This window comes from Equus przewalskii, chromosome 12, assembly GCF_037783145.1.
Source record: "Equus przewalskii isolate Varuska chromosome 12, EquPr2, whole genome shotgun sequence".
NCBI lineage: Eukaryota > Metazoa > Chordata > Mammalia > Perissodactyla > Equidae > Equus > Equus przewalskii.
In genome coordinates, this window is record NC_091842.1 from 5,518,615 (window position 1) to 5,537,901 (window position 19,287).

The 19,287-nt window shown below is 39.8% G+C and overlaps 1 protein-coding gene across 11 annotated transcripts in view; it reads left to right on the forward strand.

The window, feature by feature from the left end:
- Positions 1–19,287, forward strand: part of LMTK2 (lemur tyrosine kinase 2) — a 95,966-nt gene that overhangs the window by 23,304 nt on the left and 53,375 nt on the right. For all 11 annotated transcript variants that reach the window (XR_011524336.1, XR_011524339.1, XR_011524338.1 and 8 more), the window contains exons 2-4: positions 8,056–8,180; positions 11,107–11,251; positions 17,370–17,443. Coding sequence is in view for 7 of the 11 variants with exons in the window: in XM_070566258.1 (XP_070422359.1) it covers positions 8,056–8,180; positions 11,107–11,251; positions 17,370–17,443 (344 nt within the window). In the remaining 4 variants the exon portion in view is untranslated. The remainder of the gene's footprint in view (positions 1–8,055; positions 8,181–11,106; positions 11,252–17,369; positions 17,444–19,287) is intronic.

Genomic DNA, 19,287 nt, shown 5'->3' on the forward strand with positions numbered 1-19,287 from the left:
TTAACCTAAAAATGGATTCACAGGTAACTCTTGAGTTGATTACATATGTGTTCAAGTTCTGATCGAGGTTCTAGGCAGGGATTTATAATGGCTGAATTAATAGTCAGGTAGTACCCCTGACTTACTCTGGGTCATTACTGAGAAATCATGTTCTCCAAATTACCTGTCTGGAAAACGGATAATGTGTACCTACCTCTTAGAGTTTCTCAGGTTTTCTGCCTATTAAATCAGGGCTAGATATGTGTTAAAATGGTTGGGAAACTATAGAATGAAAGCTCACAGAATGTGCTTTAGAGATGCCAAGAATTTTGTAGTCGGTGTCTTGGGGAAGCATGCTGAGTTGCCTATTGTCCATCTATATGTCTTCTTTGGAGAAATGTCTGTTCATGTCTCCAGCCCATTTTTTGATCGGGTTGTTTGATTTTTTGTTGTTGAGTTGTGTGAGTTCTTTATATATTATGGATATTAAGCCTTTGTCAGATGTATGACTTGCAAATATTTTTTCCCAGTTAGTGGGTTGTTTTTTTGTTTCAATCCTGTTTTCATTTGCCTTGATGAAGCTCTTTAGTCTGATGAAGTCCCATTTGTTTATTCTTTCTATTGTTTTCCTTCTCTGAGAAGACATGGTGTCCGAAAAGATCATTTTAATACTGATGTCAAAGAATGTACTGCCTACATTTTCTTCTAGAAGCCTTATGATTTCAGGTCTCACCTTTAGGTCTTTGATCCATTTTGAGTTTATTTTGGTGAACAGTGAGAAAGAATGGTCAATTTTCATTCTTTTACATGTGGCTTTCCAGTTTTCCCAGCACCATTTGTTGAAAAGACTTTCTTTTTTTTATTATTTTTTTTAAAGATTTTTTTTTTTTTAATTTTTTTCCTTTTTCTCCCCAAGGCCCGCCAGTACATAGTTGTATATTCTTTGTTGTGGGTCCTTCTAGTCGTGGCATGTGGGACGCTGCCTCAGTGTGGTTTGATGAGCAGTGCCATGTCCACGCCCAGGATTCAAACCAACGAAACACTGGGCCGCCTGCAGCAGAGCACGTGAACTTAACCACTCGGCCTGAAAAGACTTTCTTTTCTCCCTTGTATGCCCTCAGCTACTTTGTCGAAGATTAGCTGTCCATAGATGTGTGGTTTTATTTCTGGGCTTTCAATTCTGTTCCATTGATCTGTGCACCTGTTTTTGTGCCAGTACCATGCTGTTTTGATTACTGTAGCTTTGTAGTATATTTTGAAGTCAGGGATTGTGATGCCTCCAGCTTTGTTCTTTCTTGTCAGGATTGCTTTAGCAATTCGGGGTCTTTTGTTGCCCCATATGAATTTTAGGATTCTTTCTTCTAGTTCTGTCAAGATTGTCATTGGGATTCTGATTGGGATAGCGTTGAATCTGTAGATTGCTTTAGGTAGAACGGACATTTTAACTATGTTTATTCTTCCAGTCCATGTACATGGAATGTCTTTCCATCTTTTTATGTCATCATCCATTTCTTTCAGAAAAGCCTTGTAATTTTCATTGTATAGGTCTTTCACTTCCTTAGTTAAATTGACCCCAAGGTATTTTATTCTTTTTGTAGCGATCGTGAATGGTATTGTGTTCTTGAGTTCTTTTTCTGTTAGTTTGTTATTAGAGTATAGAAATGCTACTGATTTATGCAAATTGATTTTATACCCTGCAACTTTGCTGTAGTTGTTGATTACTTCTAAAAGTTTTCCAATGGATTCTTTGGGGTTTTCTGTATATAAGTTCATGTCGTCTGCAAACAGCGAGAGTTTCACTTCTTCCCTGCCTATTTGGATTCCTTTTTCTTGCCTGATTGCTCTGGCCAGGACCTCCAGTACTATGTTAAATAAGAGTGGTGATAGAGGGCATCCTTGTCTTGTTCCTGTTTTCAGGGGGATGGCGCTCAGTTTTTGCCCATTGAGTATGATGTTGGCTGTGGGTTTGTCATATATGGCCTTTATTATGTTGAAGTAGTTCCCTTCTCTGCCCATTTTGTTCAGAGTTTTTATCATAAATGGCTGTTGGATCTTGTCAAATGCCTTCTCTGCATCTGTTGAGATGATCATGTGGTTTTTATTCCTCAGTTTGTTAATGTGGTGCATCTCGTTGATTGATTTGCGGGTGTTGAACCATCCCTGTGTCCCTGGTATGAATCCCAGTTGATCATGATGTATGATCCTTTTGATGAATTCCTGAATTCGGGTTGCCAAAATTTTGTTTAGAATTTTTGCATCTATGTTCATCAGCGATATTGGCCTGTAGTTCTCTTCTTTCATGGTGTCCTTGTCAGGCTTTGGTATCAGTGTGATGTTGGCCTCGTAGAATGTGTTAGGAAGTGTTCCATCCTCCCTACTTTTCTGGAATAGCTTGAAAAGGATAGGTATTAAATCCTCTCTGAAAGTTTGGTAGAATTCCCCAGGAAAACCATCTGGTCCTGGGGTTTTATTCTTTGGGATGTTTTTGATTGCTGTTTCAATCTTTTTCCTTGTGATTGGCCTGTTCAAATTGTCTGCTTCTTCTTGAGTGAGCTTTGGGAGATTATAGGAGTCCAAGAATTTATCTGTTTCCTCTAGGTTATCCATTTTGTTGGCATATAGTTTTTCGTAGTGTTCTTTTATAATCCGTTGTATTTCTGTGGAGTCTGTTCTTATTTCTCCTCTTTCACTTCTGATTTTGTTTATTTGAGCTTTCTCTCTTTTTTTCTTTGTAAGTCTGGCTAGGGGTTTGTCCGTTTTATTTATCTTCTCAAAGAACCAGTTCTTTGTTTCATTGATCCTTTCTCCTGCCTTTTTTGTTTCAATAGCATTTATTTCTGCTCTGATTTTTATTATTTCTCTCCTTCTGCTGACTTTGGGCTTTGTTTGTTGTTCTTTCTCTAATTCAGTTAGGTGTAGTTTAAGATTGCTTATTTGGGATTTTTCTTGTTTGTTAAGATGTGCCTGTATTGCAATGAATTTTCCTCTTAATACAGCTTTTGTTGTATCCTATATGAGTTGATATGGCGTGTTATCATTTTCATTTGTCTCCAGGTATTTTTTTATTTCTTCTTTAATTTCTTCAATGATCCATTGCTTGTTCAATAGCATAGTGTTTAGTCTCCACATCCTTGTGCCTTTCTCAGCTTTTTTCTTGTAATTAATTTCTAGCTTTATAGCATTATTGGAGAAGATGCTTGTTATTGTTTCACTTTTTTTAAATTTCTAGAGGCTTGCCTTGTTTCTCAACACATGGTCTATCCTTGAGAATGTTCCATACGCACTTGAGAAGAATGTGTATTCTGCTGTTTTTGGATGAAGTGTTCTATATATGTCTATTAAGTCCAATTGTTTTAGCTTTTCGTTTAGCTCCACTATTTCCTTGTTGATTTTCTGTCTGGATGATCTGTCCATTGATGTGAGTGGGGTGTTGAGGTCCCCTACTATTATTGTGTTATTTTTAACATCTTCCTTTAGGTCTGTTAATAGTTGCTTTATGAACTTTGGTGCTCCTGTGTTGGGTGCATAGATATTTATAAGCGTTATTTCTTCTTGATGAAGTGTCCCTTTGATCATTATATATTGTCCTTCTGTGTCTCTCTTTACCTGCCTTATTTTGAAATCTGCTTTATCTGATATAAGTATTGCAACACCTGCTTTCTTTTGCTTGCTATTAGCTTGAAGTATTGTCCTCCACCCCTTTACTCTGAGCCTGTGTTTCTCCTTGGGGCTGAGGTGTGTTTCCTGGAGGCAACAAATTGTTGGATCTTGTTCTTTAATCCGTTTTGCCACTCTGTGTCTTTTTATTGGAGAGTTCAATCTGTTTACATTGAGGGTGATTACTGATGCATGTGGACTTAATGCTGTCATTCTGTCGCTCGTTATCTGGTTTTTCTGCATTACCTTTGTTTCTCGTCCTGTGTGTTTTTGCCTACCCATTGACTTCTGCAATTTCTTATTTGGGTTTCTTAGATTTTTCCTTATTTATGTTTTGTGTCTCTGTTCTGGTTTTTAGTTTAGTGGCTACCCTGAAGTTTGTATTTAGAATCTTGTGTATAATATAGTCCATTTTCTGGTGGTCTGTTACTTACTTGGCCTAGACTGATTTAGTCCCTTTCCTCTTCCCCTCCTAAATTATTATTTTCCTCTCTTATTCCAACTCGTGTTATGAGTTTGTGGTTAGAGTGATAAGATCGTCTTTGCTTTGGTGGTTTCCTTCCCTTTATCCTAATGCTATAGTTGAATATTTGCTATCCTATTCTGGTTCTATCTGTCTCCCTATTCTCTGGTTTGTGACCCCTTTCTCCCTTTTTTTCTTTTTTCAGGTATGAGAACCTTCTTGAGGATTTCTTGTAGTGGAGGTCTTTTGGTTACAAATTCCCTTAACTTTTGTCTGTCTGGAAAATATTCAGTTTCTCCCTCATATCTGAAGGATATTCTTGCTCGATACAGTATTCTTGGCTGAAGATTTTTATCCTTTAAAGTTTTGAATATGTCATTCCATTCTCTCCTAGCTTGTAAAGTTTCTGTAAAGAAATCTCTGAAAGTCTGATAGGAGTTCCTTAGTAGGTTATTTTCTTCTGTCTTGCTGCCTTGAGTATTCTTTCTTTGTCATTCATTTTTGCCGTTTTTACTACTATATGCCTTGCAGTAGATCTTTTTACGTTGACAAATCTAGGAGATCTGAAAGCTTTCTCTGCACACATTTCTCCCTCAATTCCTAGATTTGGGAAGTTCTCTTCTATAATTTTGTTAAGCACGCTTTCTTCTCTATTTTCCTTTTCTATGCCCTCAAGTATTCTGATAATTCTTAAATTGGATTTCCTCATTGAATCCACTATTTCTCTGGGATTTTCCTCATTCTTTTTAGTTCTTAGTTCTCTTTCTTCCTCTGTCTGGAGCCATTCAGCCTGTCTATCTTCGATTATGCTAATTTTCTCCTCTATCGTATCTACACGTGCATTCAGGGAATCCGTATTCTCTTTTATCTGATCCATTGTATTTTTCATCTCTAGTATTTCTGATTGATTCTTCTTTATAGTTTCAATCTCTTTTGTGAAGTAACTCCAGAACTCATTGACTTGTTTCTCTGTATTTCCCTTTGCCTCTTTGAGTTTTTTGATGATAGCTACTCTGAACTCATTTTCACTTAGTTTACCTATTTCCAAGTCCTCAGGACTTAATTCTGTATCTTTACTGTTTTCCTTGTGGACTGGAGCTTTTATAAATTGCTGGATGGTTGAGGAGCGGTTTTTGTGCATGATGCTATTATTTGGTTGCAGTTACAGCCTGTCGCCACTAGAAGGGGGTCGAGAGCCATGCGTTCTTAGCCCTCCACCTTCAGTCACGATGGCCGCACGCAGCACAGGTTGGGAGAGGAGGGGCACTTTCTCTCGCGCACCAACCTGGATTCTGATCAGCTCTCCCTCTCTGGTTTCCTGGGACCCTGGCTTGATGGGGTCCCCCCATGCGAAAGCTTTCCCTCATTAGAGGGTTTCCACTGCACCGGCGGTGGGAGTCCTAGATGATCCCACAGACGTGCAGCCCCTCACCTGCTCCTTCCCTCACCTGCGGCAGCAATCCCAGTCTCTAGGGGAGGGAACGAAGTTCTCTCCTACCCTGTTCCAGCTCCTCCAAGGGCGGCTCCAGCCTCTCCACCCTCCGTCGTCGTTTGGCTGCTGTGGGTCTCTGATGATCTCTGTATTATTAAGAGTTATTAGTTGAAATTCAGTTGTTCCATTTTGGTTGTAGTTTGGAGGGGACAGAGTCCCAGGTGAGCTCACTCTGCCATGTCGCTGATGTCCTACATGTGTGCTTTTTAAAATGAGAACTGGGTCTCTCTTGACAGTCCTTTTAAACTGTATTATTTTTAAGCAACACAAACTCAAGGAGAAGGCTCAGCTGGAGTCCAGCCCCATTTGTAATAAAGCATGTTTTAGCGTTGCTCTTTCACAAATAGACCTTTTGTTATTGACAAGGAACTTAGTCCTGTTTTCACTTGATTTTAGACTTCTCTGCTCTTCACTGAAGCTGTTTTGTATTCAAGAGTGTTTTGCTCACACAGGAGTTTGGGTTAGTTTTTATTTGCTTCAGGTACTATACTTACATTTTAAGAAAAAAGGGTGGCGTCGTTCATTGATTTGTCTCCATGTCTTCCACTTGGTGTGTTTGCTCACATAGCCGTAGACGAAGATTTTAAGGAAAAGTCTATTTCTAACCTAATTGTGGTAATCATTTTGCAATATATACATATATCAAATCATCACATTGTACACTTTAAACTCATATGTTAATTATATCTCAATAAAGCTGGGGAGAATAAAAAGGAAAGTTTATTTCTTAGTAAAACACCCGTAGGTGAAACTTAATAGTTTGCCCTAACAAAGAAAAAGTTCAAAATAGCCCCAGTTGAATAAGATGTTTTCCAGAAACTAAGTCTTTGCTGAAAGTAAGATGTGAAAATATGCTCTAGATGGGGATTACAAACTTTTTCTGTAAAGGGCCAGGTAGTAAAAGATTTTAGTCTTTGTGGCTCACCCGCAATATGTGTTGCTAATTTTTTTAATTTTTTTAAAAACAACCCTTAAAGATGTAGAAATCATTCTTAGCTGGTGTGTGTGTGTGTTTGCGGGCAGAGGGTGTACCCCTGCCATGCAACCACAAGCTGTAGATTGCTGATCCCTGCTCCACTAGAAACATTCCTTATCATGATCAGGGCTCCTTGGAGAAGTTGCTGATTCTAAAGCCAGAGAAGAGAAAATACAAGAGGAGCCTGGAGCTTCCGGTAGTGCCAGAAAGTGAGGAAGTGTTGGAGGGAAAAAGAAAAGGGGGGAGCATGTCCAAAGGAGCCAGCAGTCAACTTTAAAGAGTTCCCAGGGGCCAAAGCTGGAACAGTGTGAGCGACAACATAATGATAATATTGGATTATAAACCCAAAGAATAGAAAATAAATATCTATGAATCTGTAACTATCTAAATGAATGAACAAATAAGTGAGGGAGAAGGGAGAAATCTTCCTTGAGGAAGAATTCCAAATAATGGTTGTAGAAGGAATGAGGAAAATAGACAATCACCATTAGAACATCACAGTGTTAATTGCTGCAGGCAAGATTCACTGACAAATGTGAAAATTGGTGTGCAAAACTTTAAGGAGACACAGGATATTTGCATAGCCTCAGAGTGTCTCCCCGACATGTTGATTACTGTAGTGGTTTTTACGTCTAGAAATTCTGTAATATTCCTCCCTCCAGGGAGTACAGCTTAATTCCCTTCCCTGTGAGTGTGCAGTGGACTCGGTGACTCGCTTTTAAGGAAGAGAGTATGTAAAGGGAAAGTGGTAACTTTGCAGTGGTGAAACCTGGCAGAAACCACCTGACCACGTGATCATGGTTCTCATCACCAGGAATGAGGGGTGCCGACATCGTGTGTTCTTGACATGATGCAACAAGAAGGGCAGACCACTACTGTGGGATTCTGGATTCTTCCAAATGTCTATAACCTTGGTCCATTCTTGAGAAAATATCAGACAACTCAAATTGAAGGAAATACTACAAAATAACTGACCACTGCTCTTCAAAAGTGTCGGTTAGGAAACATAAGGAAAGACTGAGAAACAGCAGAGATTGGAGGAGACTGAGGGGACATGATGATTAAACGCAGCGTTGTTAGCCTGGATTGACTCCTGGAAAAGAAAAAGAACATTAGTGAAAAAAATGGTAAAATCCAAATAAAGTCTGAAATTTAGTAGTATTGTACCAATGTTACTATTTTAGTTTTGATAAATTTACCATGGTAACGTAAGACGTTAATGTTAATGGAAGCTGGGTGAAGGGTATATGAGGACTGTCTCTGTTGTTTCTGGAACTCTTCTGTAAATCTTAAGATTGTTTCAAAATAAAGTTTAAAAAAAACCCAGCTTCTTGTCCTGGATTAGTCATCAGCTTTATCTTGGGCACTTTAGCATTGTTTTGTTAACTCTTGATCCCATTTCCATCTGGTAGAAAATAAATTGGTTTACTTATATAAAGATGATTTTGCAATGGCCATGTTTTTAATATTATTTCTCTGTCTTTCCAGGTGAGGCACCTGCTGTGGAAGTTTCCTCATCCTTTGTGATCCTATCTGTGTGCAGTTTAATGATATTAATAGTGTTAATTGCCAACTGTGTATCCTGCTGTAAGGACCCAGAAATAGACTTTAAGGTGAGCACAGACAGGAGGAATGTTTAAAATCGTCTTCTGATACATTTATCAATGGAATGGCTATATATCACACTCCCTTGGGAGTAGGGGACTTTTTCAGCAAACTTTTTCTATAAGGACCGGATAGTAAGTATTTCTGCCATTGTAAATAGTAAATACTGTGGGCCGTACAGTCTCTGTCACAGCTACTCAACTCTCAACTCTGCCATTGTGGTGCTATGTCAGTCATAGACAATATGTAAGCAAATGGCCCTGTTCCAGTAAAACTTTATTTATAAAAATAGGTGGTTTGGATTGGTCCACCAGCTGTAGTTTGCTAACCCTGCCTGAGAGCATCGTTGACAATAACTCTTTATCTGTTTTAATTGATTTTGCTAAGTGAGGAATAAAGCATGATGATTGAATTCACTTGCAATAAAGCCTAGAAGGAAGGGCAGGCTGGTTTTGATTTATTTCCAAACTTTTGTGCACTGATGAATGTATGGTTAAGATTATTGAGGCCAAGGGATCCCCCAGTGTGTTTTGTATATGAAGAAGAACATCTTTCAGTTTACCTCTAACCCTTGACTTCCCTAAGGGGGAGAAAAAAAGAATGCTGCTGATTGTAAACCCTGGGGAGTGGGGGATGGGGGAGTGGCTGGTAACATAGAAGGGCTGGGTTGTAGCCACAGATGGGTAGAATCTGCCAGAAAGCAGCTGGGAAATCCTGCTGTAGAGCTTACCACATGCCTGCTGGCTTGTATTAGGGCTCAGTCAATACTTGTTGAAAAGGAATACATAGGAAAGAAAAAAAAAAGGGATTCATGCGTGCAGAGAAAATAGTCCTTAATGTAGAGCCCTACTGGCTGTCCCCAGGGCCACTGGCTCAATTTGGGGAAAGAGAAAGCTGTCTTGTAGCTAAAACCTTTTTAGTGGATGCAGGAACCTTATTTCTAGAGCCTCACACCTGTTTCTGTTATGTGTTCTCTTTACCTTGAGTCTGGTGGCAGCTCTGAGGAGGTAAGGACATGTGCCATCCTCTCGGCTCCACACTAGCATTATACACACGGAAGGTTGAGGACAAAGGATGACTGGAGGAGCAGACTTCACTAGCACAGATCATTGCCTTGAGAAGATTTCACCCCAGACGTGTAGGGCTTTATTCATGACATCGGCGCCTAGGTGCTAGAATCACTGCAGACACTTCCGTGGAAAATTAATGACTGTGCCACATGGGGACACAGTGGCAAGCAGAAAATCTGTGTTGCTTGACTTTCTTGCTGAGGGGCTTTGCACAGACACCTGGCCATTTGGGGACAGAGATAAAGTCTGATCAGCGTTGCTGAAGCTGAAATCTCGTGTCTCTCCCACGTGTCATGGTGCCTCATTCCTGCCTTGGCTTGTTCCAACCCGCCTGAATCTCAGCATTGACCCAGGGAGTTTATAGGAGATCCTCTCCAGCTCTGCACACTATGTGATGGAGGAAGATCACCGTCTGTAATTTGTGGGTTTCCTTTAGCTTTAGAACTGTGCACTTTTAGAGAGGAGTGGTCCCTGGGAAGTCATCTTCCAGACCAGGACGCTACAGTCTGGTAAAGTAAGGGACCTGCCCCAGTGCCTCCTGATAGCCACTGGCATAATTTAGAAGTGACCCAGTCTTCTCTCACAGCCTCATTTATAAAAAATTATACTGTTACCTCCCTGAATCTTTAGAATCATCTGCTGCCTAATAGTATATCATGCTGCTGCCAAAGTTTTGAGTGGCATTATCTTTAAGTTAGAAGTGATGGATAAAGTCTTTTTTAAGGAGAGAACCTTTAGGAATGTCCAAATGGAAAATTGAACAGAGCTCTCTGTTTAGAGGTACCCTTACAGATTGAAGTTATGCTACCTCATTGTCCTGCTCCCCCCTCCCCTGTCACACATGGCAGTAACGTCCTATTGCATTTGACAACGTGTGACATACGTGAGAATGATATCCTTTCACATGCACATGAGAACATGAATGTTGTGTCAGAGAAATCTACCCTTATAACTTAGTTTCTTCCTTGTATGGGCGCCAAGGGGGAAGTGGTAGAAAAGGAAAGTGGAAAGAAGGGTGTTCCATAGAGGAATGGAAAACAGTCTTGTTCACTGTTCTGTTATCAGCTTCTGTTGTGGTGCCTGGGGGGTAATACTTGTTAGTTAACAAGCAAATGACCCTGCTAATCATCTGTATCTGTGTTAAATTAACATGACCTCGAGTAGACCCAGCTCACTGGAATAATAGGAAGAGTCAGGTTAGCTTTCTGCTGAACACAGTTCCTTAAAAGGTTTCCACAGCTTTATTGGTGCAGGCTCAATTTTAAAGTTGCCGTCTTTAGAAAACTGGATGTCCTTAGAGTGTTAATTGCACTTACTTGCTACGCAGTTTTATATTAACCTCTGTGGTTCAGATCTTGATTGTTCTACCCGGCTTAGTAATTTTTCCATTGTTGCTCTTTCCAGAGAAATAGGACTCGCTTAAAAAATATTTTTGCTGTCTTTTCACTGACCTTATTGAAATGTGTATACAATTTAAAAATAAATTTGTTTTGATTTAGTATGCAAAGAGATTTGTGAAAGTGAATTAAAAAAAGAATAGATTAAACTATAGTAACTTAAAAGTCAAATTTTGAACCTAGAAGAGTATTTCCATTTTAAATTTCGTGGTCATTTTAGAAAATTTTGCATTTAACTTTAGGCTGTCAGTTTAAAAAGTTACATAAAGCATGTGTAATTTCTTTTCAAATCTTATTCTGCTATATATGCTCTTTACTTGAAGTAAGTACGAATTGGAAAAAAAATTATGGCAGCATATTCCAAATGAATGAATAAACGTTCCTATCTTAAATGTTAGCAAATGTTTTTAATGTTTGCTCTCAAACTGATTTATATTGGCTATAACATTGCTCTTCTTTTATGTTAGGAATTTGAAGATAATTTTGATGATGAAATAGATTTCACACCACCAGCAGAAGATACTCCCTCCGTTCAATCCCCAGCAGAAGTTTTCACCCTTTCAGTACCAAATATTTCACTACCAGCTCCATCACAATTCCAGCCTTCTGTAGGTAAGACCTCATGTCCTAATGTCATGTGTTGGTGAGTTATTTCTGAGAAGTGAGAATGGGTGCCTTGCTGCTAATCATAAAATAATTGGGCTGCCTGTCTTCTCTGCTTGCTTTTCCTTTTGCTTCTTGGTAAAGCTGCACTCTAGTGCTCAGGCCCATTGCATTCCTGCAAAAGCTGAGTTCTTTCCTTTTGGACCCTGGATCTGGCGTAAGAGTAAACTAGTCTCCTCGATTCATTGAAATGAAACTCTCAGACAGAGCTCCTGGCCTGTGTTTTGGTAGACAGGCTTCTCTGCTGGTTCTCCACACTGCTTGTCTTGCTGAGTAGGATCCTGCCGTCTTCTCCTGGGATGTCCGGTGTTTGGGGAGGAAGCATATATTTGGATAAATTAATTGGGTTGACTTTTCATCCTAAGGTAGAGGTTTGATTAAATGTTAATTGATTTTTTGTTATAAAATTGAATATGACTGGTGGTCCAAGAATTAGGGATTTCTAAGACTGCCAAGAGTGTTGGTAGGTGCCGGTCCTGCCGTTTGTGGTACTGTGCCCACCGTGGTGTCTGTTCAGGGCAGTATAAACCCAACAGTTGATTATACTGCTGTAGGCATGTGTGACTAAAAGAAAAAGTAACTTAAAACATGACGCAGCTGGTGCATTTCATATAAAATATTTGTAAAGTTGGGTGTATTTAACATTTGTAGATTTCGCAGCATTAAGAAAAATGACATGTAGTATTTAGCTTTAATTTCTATAAGTAACAATACTACCATTACTTCAACCAAAATAGTGAAGTTTAAAAGGAGTCTGATATGTCCCTGGGATAAGGTAAACGTGAGTATACTCAACTCTAACTAGAAATATTGTATCTTATATCTGCTTACTTGATAATATACTTTAGGGAAGTCCTGAGAGGCTTCTCCAGGCCTGGAGTCTAACTCTCAGGAATTTATTTCAAGTAACAGAATCCTAACTCAGCTCAGCATATGTAGAACAGGGAATTTTCTGATCCGTGGAACCAGCCCCTGGCAAGAGCAGGGGTTAAGCTGACTTAGAGACAGCTAGAGCCAGGTACTCAGGCACCGTCAGCACTACACATTCAGTCCACATTTTCTCTTCTCTTTGCATGTTGGCTTAGTCTCGCAGGCTTCTTTCCTCAGTAGGGAGCATGGCTGCTGCCACCTCCAGGTTCATATCCTTGTAGCGTTACAGCCAGACAGGAAAGGAACTTCTCTCTCCTCTGGCTAGAAAGAAAACCCTTGGAGAGCCATTCTGGTTGGCTTCACCTGAGTCGGATGATGTGGCTATTGCAGCACTCTCTGGCAGTATAAAATGGAACCAGGTTAAAGTCGATGTGTAGCTTGTTAAATTATGGTAAATCCATACAGTGGAATATCAAGTGGTCCTATAAAAGGATGCAGGTGAACGATATTTGATATGAAAGATGTTTGTAATGTATTAAGTGAAAAAGGCTCACCACATTCCAAAGCAAGTCTGGAAGAAGCTCTACCCGTTTTTTTCCTTTTTTCTCTTTTTAAAGCATATTTTATTTTTTGAATAGATAATGTAGTTACGTGGTTCAAAAATCAAAACTTAGAAAGGTACATATGGTAAAAAGTCTCTCTCTAGTCTTCGACTCTGACCTGACCTCCCACCCCCACCTTCCCTAGGTAGCTTCTTGGTTTCCTACACATCTTTCCAGTTTCTTGATGCAAATATTCCCCTCTCCCTCCCTTTTTTTAACTCAAAGGTGGCATGGTAAATATATTATTCTGCATCTTGCTTTTCCCGCTTACCAGTATGCTTTAGAGATCTTTCCGTAAGAATAAAGAGAGCTTGTTTGTTTTTGCTAACAGGGTCATACTATGTAAATTGTGTGGACCTAGCACAGTTTATTTCCCGGTCTCCTATTGATGGCTATTTGAGTTGTTTCTAATCAAAGCTTTTACCTATGCGGGTTTCCACGTTGTTGTTGTGCTAGTATACTTGTAGAATAAATTTTTAAAAGTGGGTCACAGAGTACATGTGTTTGTTATTTTCATGAATATTGCCGACTCACCCTCCGCGGGAGGTTTGCCAAGTTATATTCCTGCCAGTTGGGTGTCAAATGGTATATTCTGTTGCTATTGAAGCTAAATTGGTATCAGTTCAAACTAGATTGTTCTAAATTTAGGATGATAACTGTAATCTCCATGGTAACCACTAAGAAAATAGCTAAAAAACATACAGAAAAGGAAATAAGAGGAAATCAAAGTATACACTAAAAATATTAAATATAAACAAAAAATAACTTTTTCATGAACAAGGATCCTAATTTTAATATAGCCAAATTTAATCTGTTTTTTAGAGTTAGAGCTTTTTCTGTCTTAAGAAATGCTTTCCACAAAATATAATGATGTACACCTGAAATTTATGTAATGTCATAAACTAATATTACCTCAACAAAAAAAAAAGAAAGAAATCCTTTCCTATTCTGTGATCAAAATGATATTTAACCACTTCCTTTTCAATATTTTAAGGTTTTTCTTTGGCATTTAAATTAATTAAAATCCATGACTCATCCTGAAGTGATTTTGAGTATGGTGTTAGGAGAGAGTCCATGAGTTTTCCTTGTAGATTACTATGTCTTTTTCAGCTTCATTTATTGATTGGTCCGTCCTTCCCTCTCTGCTTTTTAGTTCCATATGTGTGTGCATCTGCTTTCGGCTTTCTATTCTATTTCATTAGTTAATTTATCAATTCCTTGTCCCAGTACCACAGTATCTTAATTATAATAGCCTCATAATAATATATGATTTTCAAATATTTTCTCCCATTCTGTGGGTGGTCTTTTCACTCTTTTGGTAGTGTCCTTTGATACACAAAAGTTTTTAACTTTGATGAAATCCAATTTATCTGTTTTTTTCTGTTGTTGCTTGTGCTTTTGGTATCATATTTAAGAACCACTGTCACATCCCAGGTCATGAAGATTTGCTCCTATATCATTTTCTATGACTTTTATAGTTTTAGCTTTTAAATTTAGGTCTTTGACCCATTAATTTTTGTATATGGTATGAGGTAAGGGTCTCAGCTCATTTTTTTTAATAGTGTTTATTTATTTATTTTTGAGGAAGATTAACCCTGAGCTAACATCTGCTGCCAATCCTCCTCTTTTTGCTGAGGAAGACTGGCCCTGAGCTAGCATCTGTGCCCTTCTTCCTCTACCTTATATGTGGGACATCTGCCACAGCATGGCTTGCCAAGCGGTGCCATGTCTGCCCCTGGGATCCAAACCGGCAAACCCTAGGCTGCTGTGAAGCAGGACGTGTGAACTTAACCCCTGCACCACCAGGCCGGCCCCCAGGTTCATTCTTTTACAGGTGGATAGCTAGTTGTCTTGGCAACAGTGTTTGAAGAGACTGTTCTTTCGCCATTAAATTGTCTTGGTACCCTTATTAAAAATCAATTGACCATACTTCCCTGGGTTTATTTGCAGACTCTCAAGTGTATTCCATTGATCTGTATGTTCATCCTTATGCCAGTACCATGCTGTTTTGATTATTGTAGCTTTGTAGTAAGTTTTGAAATTGAGAAGTATGATTCTTCCAACTTTGTTTTTCTTTTTCAAGATTGTTTTGGCTATTCAGAGTCCCTTGCGATTCCGTATGAATTTTAGGATCAGTTTTTCCATTTCTGCAAAACAGGCCTTTGGAGTTATGTGTGTGTGTCTATGTGTACCATTATGATCCTCTTCTCATTCCCTTTTGTGTATATATTTTAGATATCTTCTTAGTGATTGCAGTGGGGATTACAGTTACCTTAAATTTATAACAGTTGAGTTTGGATTGATACTGACTTAGCTTTAATAGCATCCAGAAACGCTGCTCCTGTATACAACTCAGTCCCTTTGATGTTGTCACAAATTACGTCTTTATATGTTGTGTGCTGATTCACACAGATTTATAATTTTTTATGCATTTATCATTTAAGTAAGAAGTAAAAAGAGTATACACCAAAAATACGATAATACTGGCTTTTCTATTTACCTATGTAGTTACCTTTACCAGAGATCTTTATTTCTTCATATGGGTTCCGGTTACTGTTTGGTGTCCTTTTATTTTAGCCTCCGTTTAACAATTGTAGGGCAGGTGTATTGGCAGCAGACTTCCTAAACTTTTGTTTATCTGGGAAAGTCTTAATTTCTCCCTCATTTTTGGAAGATAGTTTTGCCAGCTATAGAATTCTTGGTGAATGGTCCTTTTCTTGCAGCATTTTGTATATGTCATCTCACTGCCTTCTGGCCTCCATGGTTTCTGATGAGAAATTGTGTGGCAGTCCTTGAAGATCCCTTGTACATGATGAGTTGCTCTCTCTTGCTGCTTTCAAGATTCTCTGTCTTTGGTTAACAGTTTGATTATAATGGGTCTCGGTGTGGATCTCTTTGAGGATATCTTACTTGGACTTTGTTGAACTTCTTGGATGTGTAGATTCTTGTCTTTTAACAGATTTGGGATGTTTTTTGCCGTTATATCTTCAAATATTCTTCCTGTCTCCTTTTCTCTCTCGTCTTCTGGGACTCTCATTATGTGTATGTTGGTCCACTTGATGGTATCCCACAACTCCCTTAGACCTTGTTCATTGATTTTTTTCATTCTTTTTTCTTTCTGCTCCTCAGACTGGATAGTTTCAAATTTGACCTATATTGAAGTTCATTGATTAGTCTATCTGCTGAAATCTGTTGTGGAACCCTTGTGGTGAATTTTTTATTTTGGTATTGTACTTTTCAGTGCCAAGATTCTATGTGGCTCCTTTTAATAATTTTTATCTGTCTATTGATCTTGTCTACTTATTGGGAAATCATGTCCATGATTTCCTTTAGCCCTTTCAGCATATTTAAAAGAGAGTTAATTTAAAGTTTTGTCTAGTAAGGCCAGTGTCTATGTTTTCTCAGGGACACTTTCTTTTAAATTTCTTTTGTACGTGTGAATGGACCATACTTTCTTGTTTCTTTGCATGTTTTGTAGTTTTTTGTTGCAAACTGGATATTTTGAATAATATGATGTGCAAAAAAGAAGAAGAGAAAGAAAACAACAGAAAGTACTCTGGGTCCTTGCACCTTGGCTCTGTGTTGGGGCACTTGTCACCCAGGCCACTTACTGCTCTGCCTTAGCCTTCACTTCCTGCTTGTGCTGAGCATGAGCCAGAGGTGGAAGCTTATATTCTTCTCAAGTCTTTTCTGAGTGTGTGTCCGTCCCTGAGCACGCGTGTGGCTCTCTAGGTTCCCTCATATATGCAGTAGTTTTTCAAAGCCCCCATTCCCCCCAAAAGTCTCACTCCCCAGCATTTCCCCCAAAGCTTTCAGCATGTCTACTGTTTGCCTCAGCTGTTATTTTTTGCCCCAGGTGGCAGTGCCTTGTTCATTTGCCTTTCAGTGTTTTCAGGGAATGTGTAGCTGTTGCATTCTGATAGAGTTCGAGTTAGGTGAAACAAGGGGAAGCCACTTCCGGCAGTCCTTCCAGGAAACCCTAGTGTGGTCAAATGAAACAGTTTCTTGGGAAGAAGGTCCATTCTGCTCCCTCTGGAGCCAGTACCCACACTGGAACTTGGCTCATCTTTAAGACTGCTGCTGTGCCGGGGGAGGGAGGTGGGGCCAGGGTAAATGAAAAGCCACAAAATAATTCTGCCCTGTTTCAGTGGTGTTTCTTCTGGTTCACTTCAGTTGCTGTAAACCTTTGACTATCTTCCATAGTTTTGATAAGGTGGGTGCTGACAGTTTTTGACAAGATTTTTAGCATTTCTAGGGAGGAACAGTCCCCAGAGGGCCCTATTCCACCATAAAACTAAAGACCAAGTAAAGGCCAATGGAATGGTGAGAATGGTTATAGTGGAGTAGTTGGATCAGAAGAAACAGTGCAAGGTGTTAAAGAATCAGGGTAGGATACTCATTCAAAAATCTTGTCAGTTTTGAAACTTGAAATTGTTTGGCATTATTAGTTTGAAAGAGATGTTTTATGTATTTCTACCTTTATTAGCACAAGCATTAAATTTATGTTAGTGTTTGTACTTTGTAGGTTATATGTTTAATATTTATTTTATTTCCATTAAGTGCTTATATTTAGTTTTTATGTTCTTTTTCTACAGAAGGTTTGAAGTCTCAAGTTGCCCGCCACAGTCTAAATTATATACAGGAAATTGGAAATGGCTGGTTTGGAAAGGTAAAATGTTGTTCGCTTTCAATTTTTCCCCTCCTGGTTATACTGTTTAGAATTTAAAGCTAATTAAGAATTATATTGTGTGACTTCTACATTCTCTCTAGACGTTAAGTACCAATCGAGTTTCCCCATTGCCCCCTGACACTGCACGGGAATGCGAGCTTCAGCAGTCCTGGTGTATAGGCTTTTCCGAGCAGGGCTTTTATTTAGATACCAAAGACTTTTCTGACTGTTGACATAAGAACAGTAAGAAGGGGAAAGAGACCAGAATTTCGGAAGCTTTTTATCCTCCGCAAGTTAAATTATTTGTTTTTTTCTTCTTTTCCCCCTGTCTCCTTAGTTTTCTTCCCCCTTCCCCATATGGCACTTAAAACACTTTAGAATTGTAGATGATAGACTTTTTATAAGAGGAACTGTTCTCTATTCCTTGTAGTGTGTCGAGTGGCCTGTAGTCATAGTGCTTTGTTGGTCTTTTTACCGCAGGTTGCTCAGGAGGAATGATCTTAGTCTGGCAGCTGTTTCTGTGATGTAGCAGTCGTTCCCTGTGGAATGTTCTAACTGAGGGCTGGTTGCACCATAGGCAGGGCAGTCAAGTCGGGAAGATGTATTTGCTCTGTAATCAGCCATCTTGTGTTTCTTGTCTTTTCCATTCAGAGTTGTCTGTCAGTCCTGCATCTTTGATGTTGTCCCAACTTCATTAGTTACCAAGTCTTTTAAGCCATTTAGCAAAATCTGTTGTGTATCAGGCGTTGTTCTCGGTGGTGGGAGGCGATCTGGAGGCAGAGGGTAAGTCCTGGCCTGTGGAGTGCTGGGAGCGTAGCAGCAAACAGGATAGAGCCCTGGCCTGCCAAGACTTAGATTTCTGGGGTGGCGCTGATCAGACAGGGAATAGTCAGTGGTAGGAGACAAGCTCAGAGGGGTGTAGGGGCGCCAGGTGATGGGAGATGTTCTATGCATTTAGACTTTGGCTTTGCCTAGAGTGAGATGGGAAGGTACTCCAGAGTCTGAGAGATGACTGATGTAATCTGGCTTCCCTTTTAAAAGGATCACTCTGGCAGTTACATTGTAGAGGGCCAAGGGGAAAGCAGGGGAATTGGGTAGGAGGCCACTGCAGTCCTACAGGGAGAGATGCAAGCAGGCTTGGACCTGGATGATAGCTTGGGGTTTTGAGAAATGGTGTGACCCAAGGTGGAGTTCTGAATAAGAGCATACAGGACTTGGGACGGATCAGAGATGGAGTTGGAGAAGGAGGGGAGTCAGGAATGACTGCCTGTGGCCTGAGTGACGGGAAGAATGGAGTTGCTGTTGACTGAAATGGGAAAGACTAAGGAGAAGCAGGGGCAGAGGAGGAAGTCAGTCAGGAGTTCGCTTTTGGGTATGTTAGGTGGGTCATCCAAATGGAGGTATCAAGTAGGCGGTTGGAAAAACAAGTCTAGAGTTCAAGAGAGAGGTTCCAGGCCAGAGATGTAAATTTGGGAGAACTCAGTTTATCGATGGTGTTTAAAGGTATGAGACTAGATGAAATGACCGAGAATGTGAACACAGAGAAGAGGGGGAGGCGCGAGGACTGAGCCCTGAGGCTCTGCAGCATGGAGAGGTCAGCGCAGTCGGGGAGACCAGTGAAGGAAGCAGAAGAATCAGCCAGTGAGCAGGAAGAGATGCAGGAGGCAGGACTTTTCTGAAAGTCAGTGAAGGAGTTCCAAGAAGATGAATTATAGGAAATGCTGCTGACACATTGAGTAAGATCAAGACTGGGATGATTAGGATGTGGCAACATGAGCTCCACAGCATCCTCAAAAGAGCCGCTTAGGGGTCACATCCTCACGTGGAGTGGGTTCAAGGGAGGA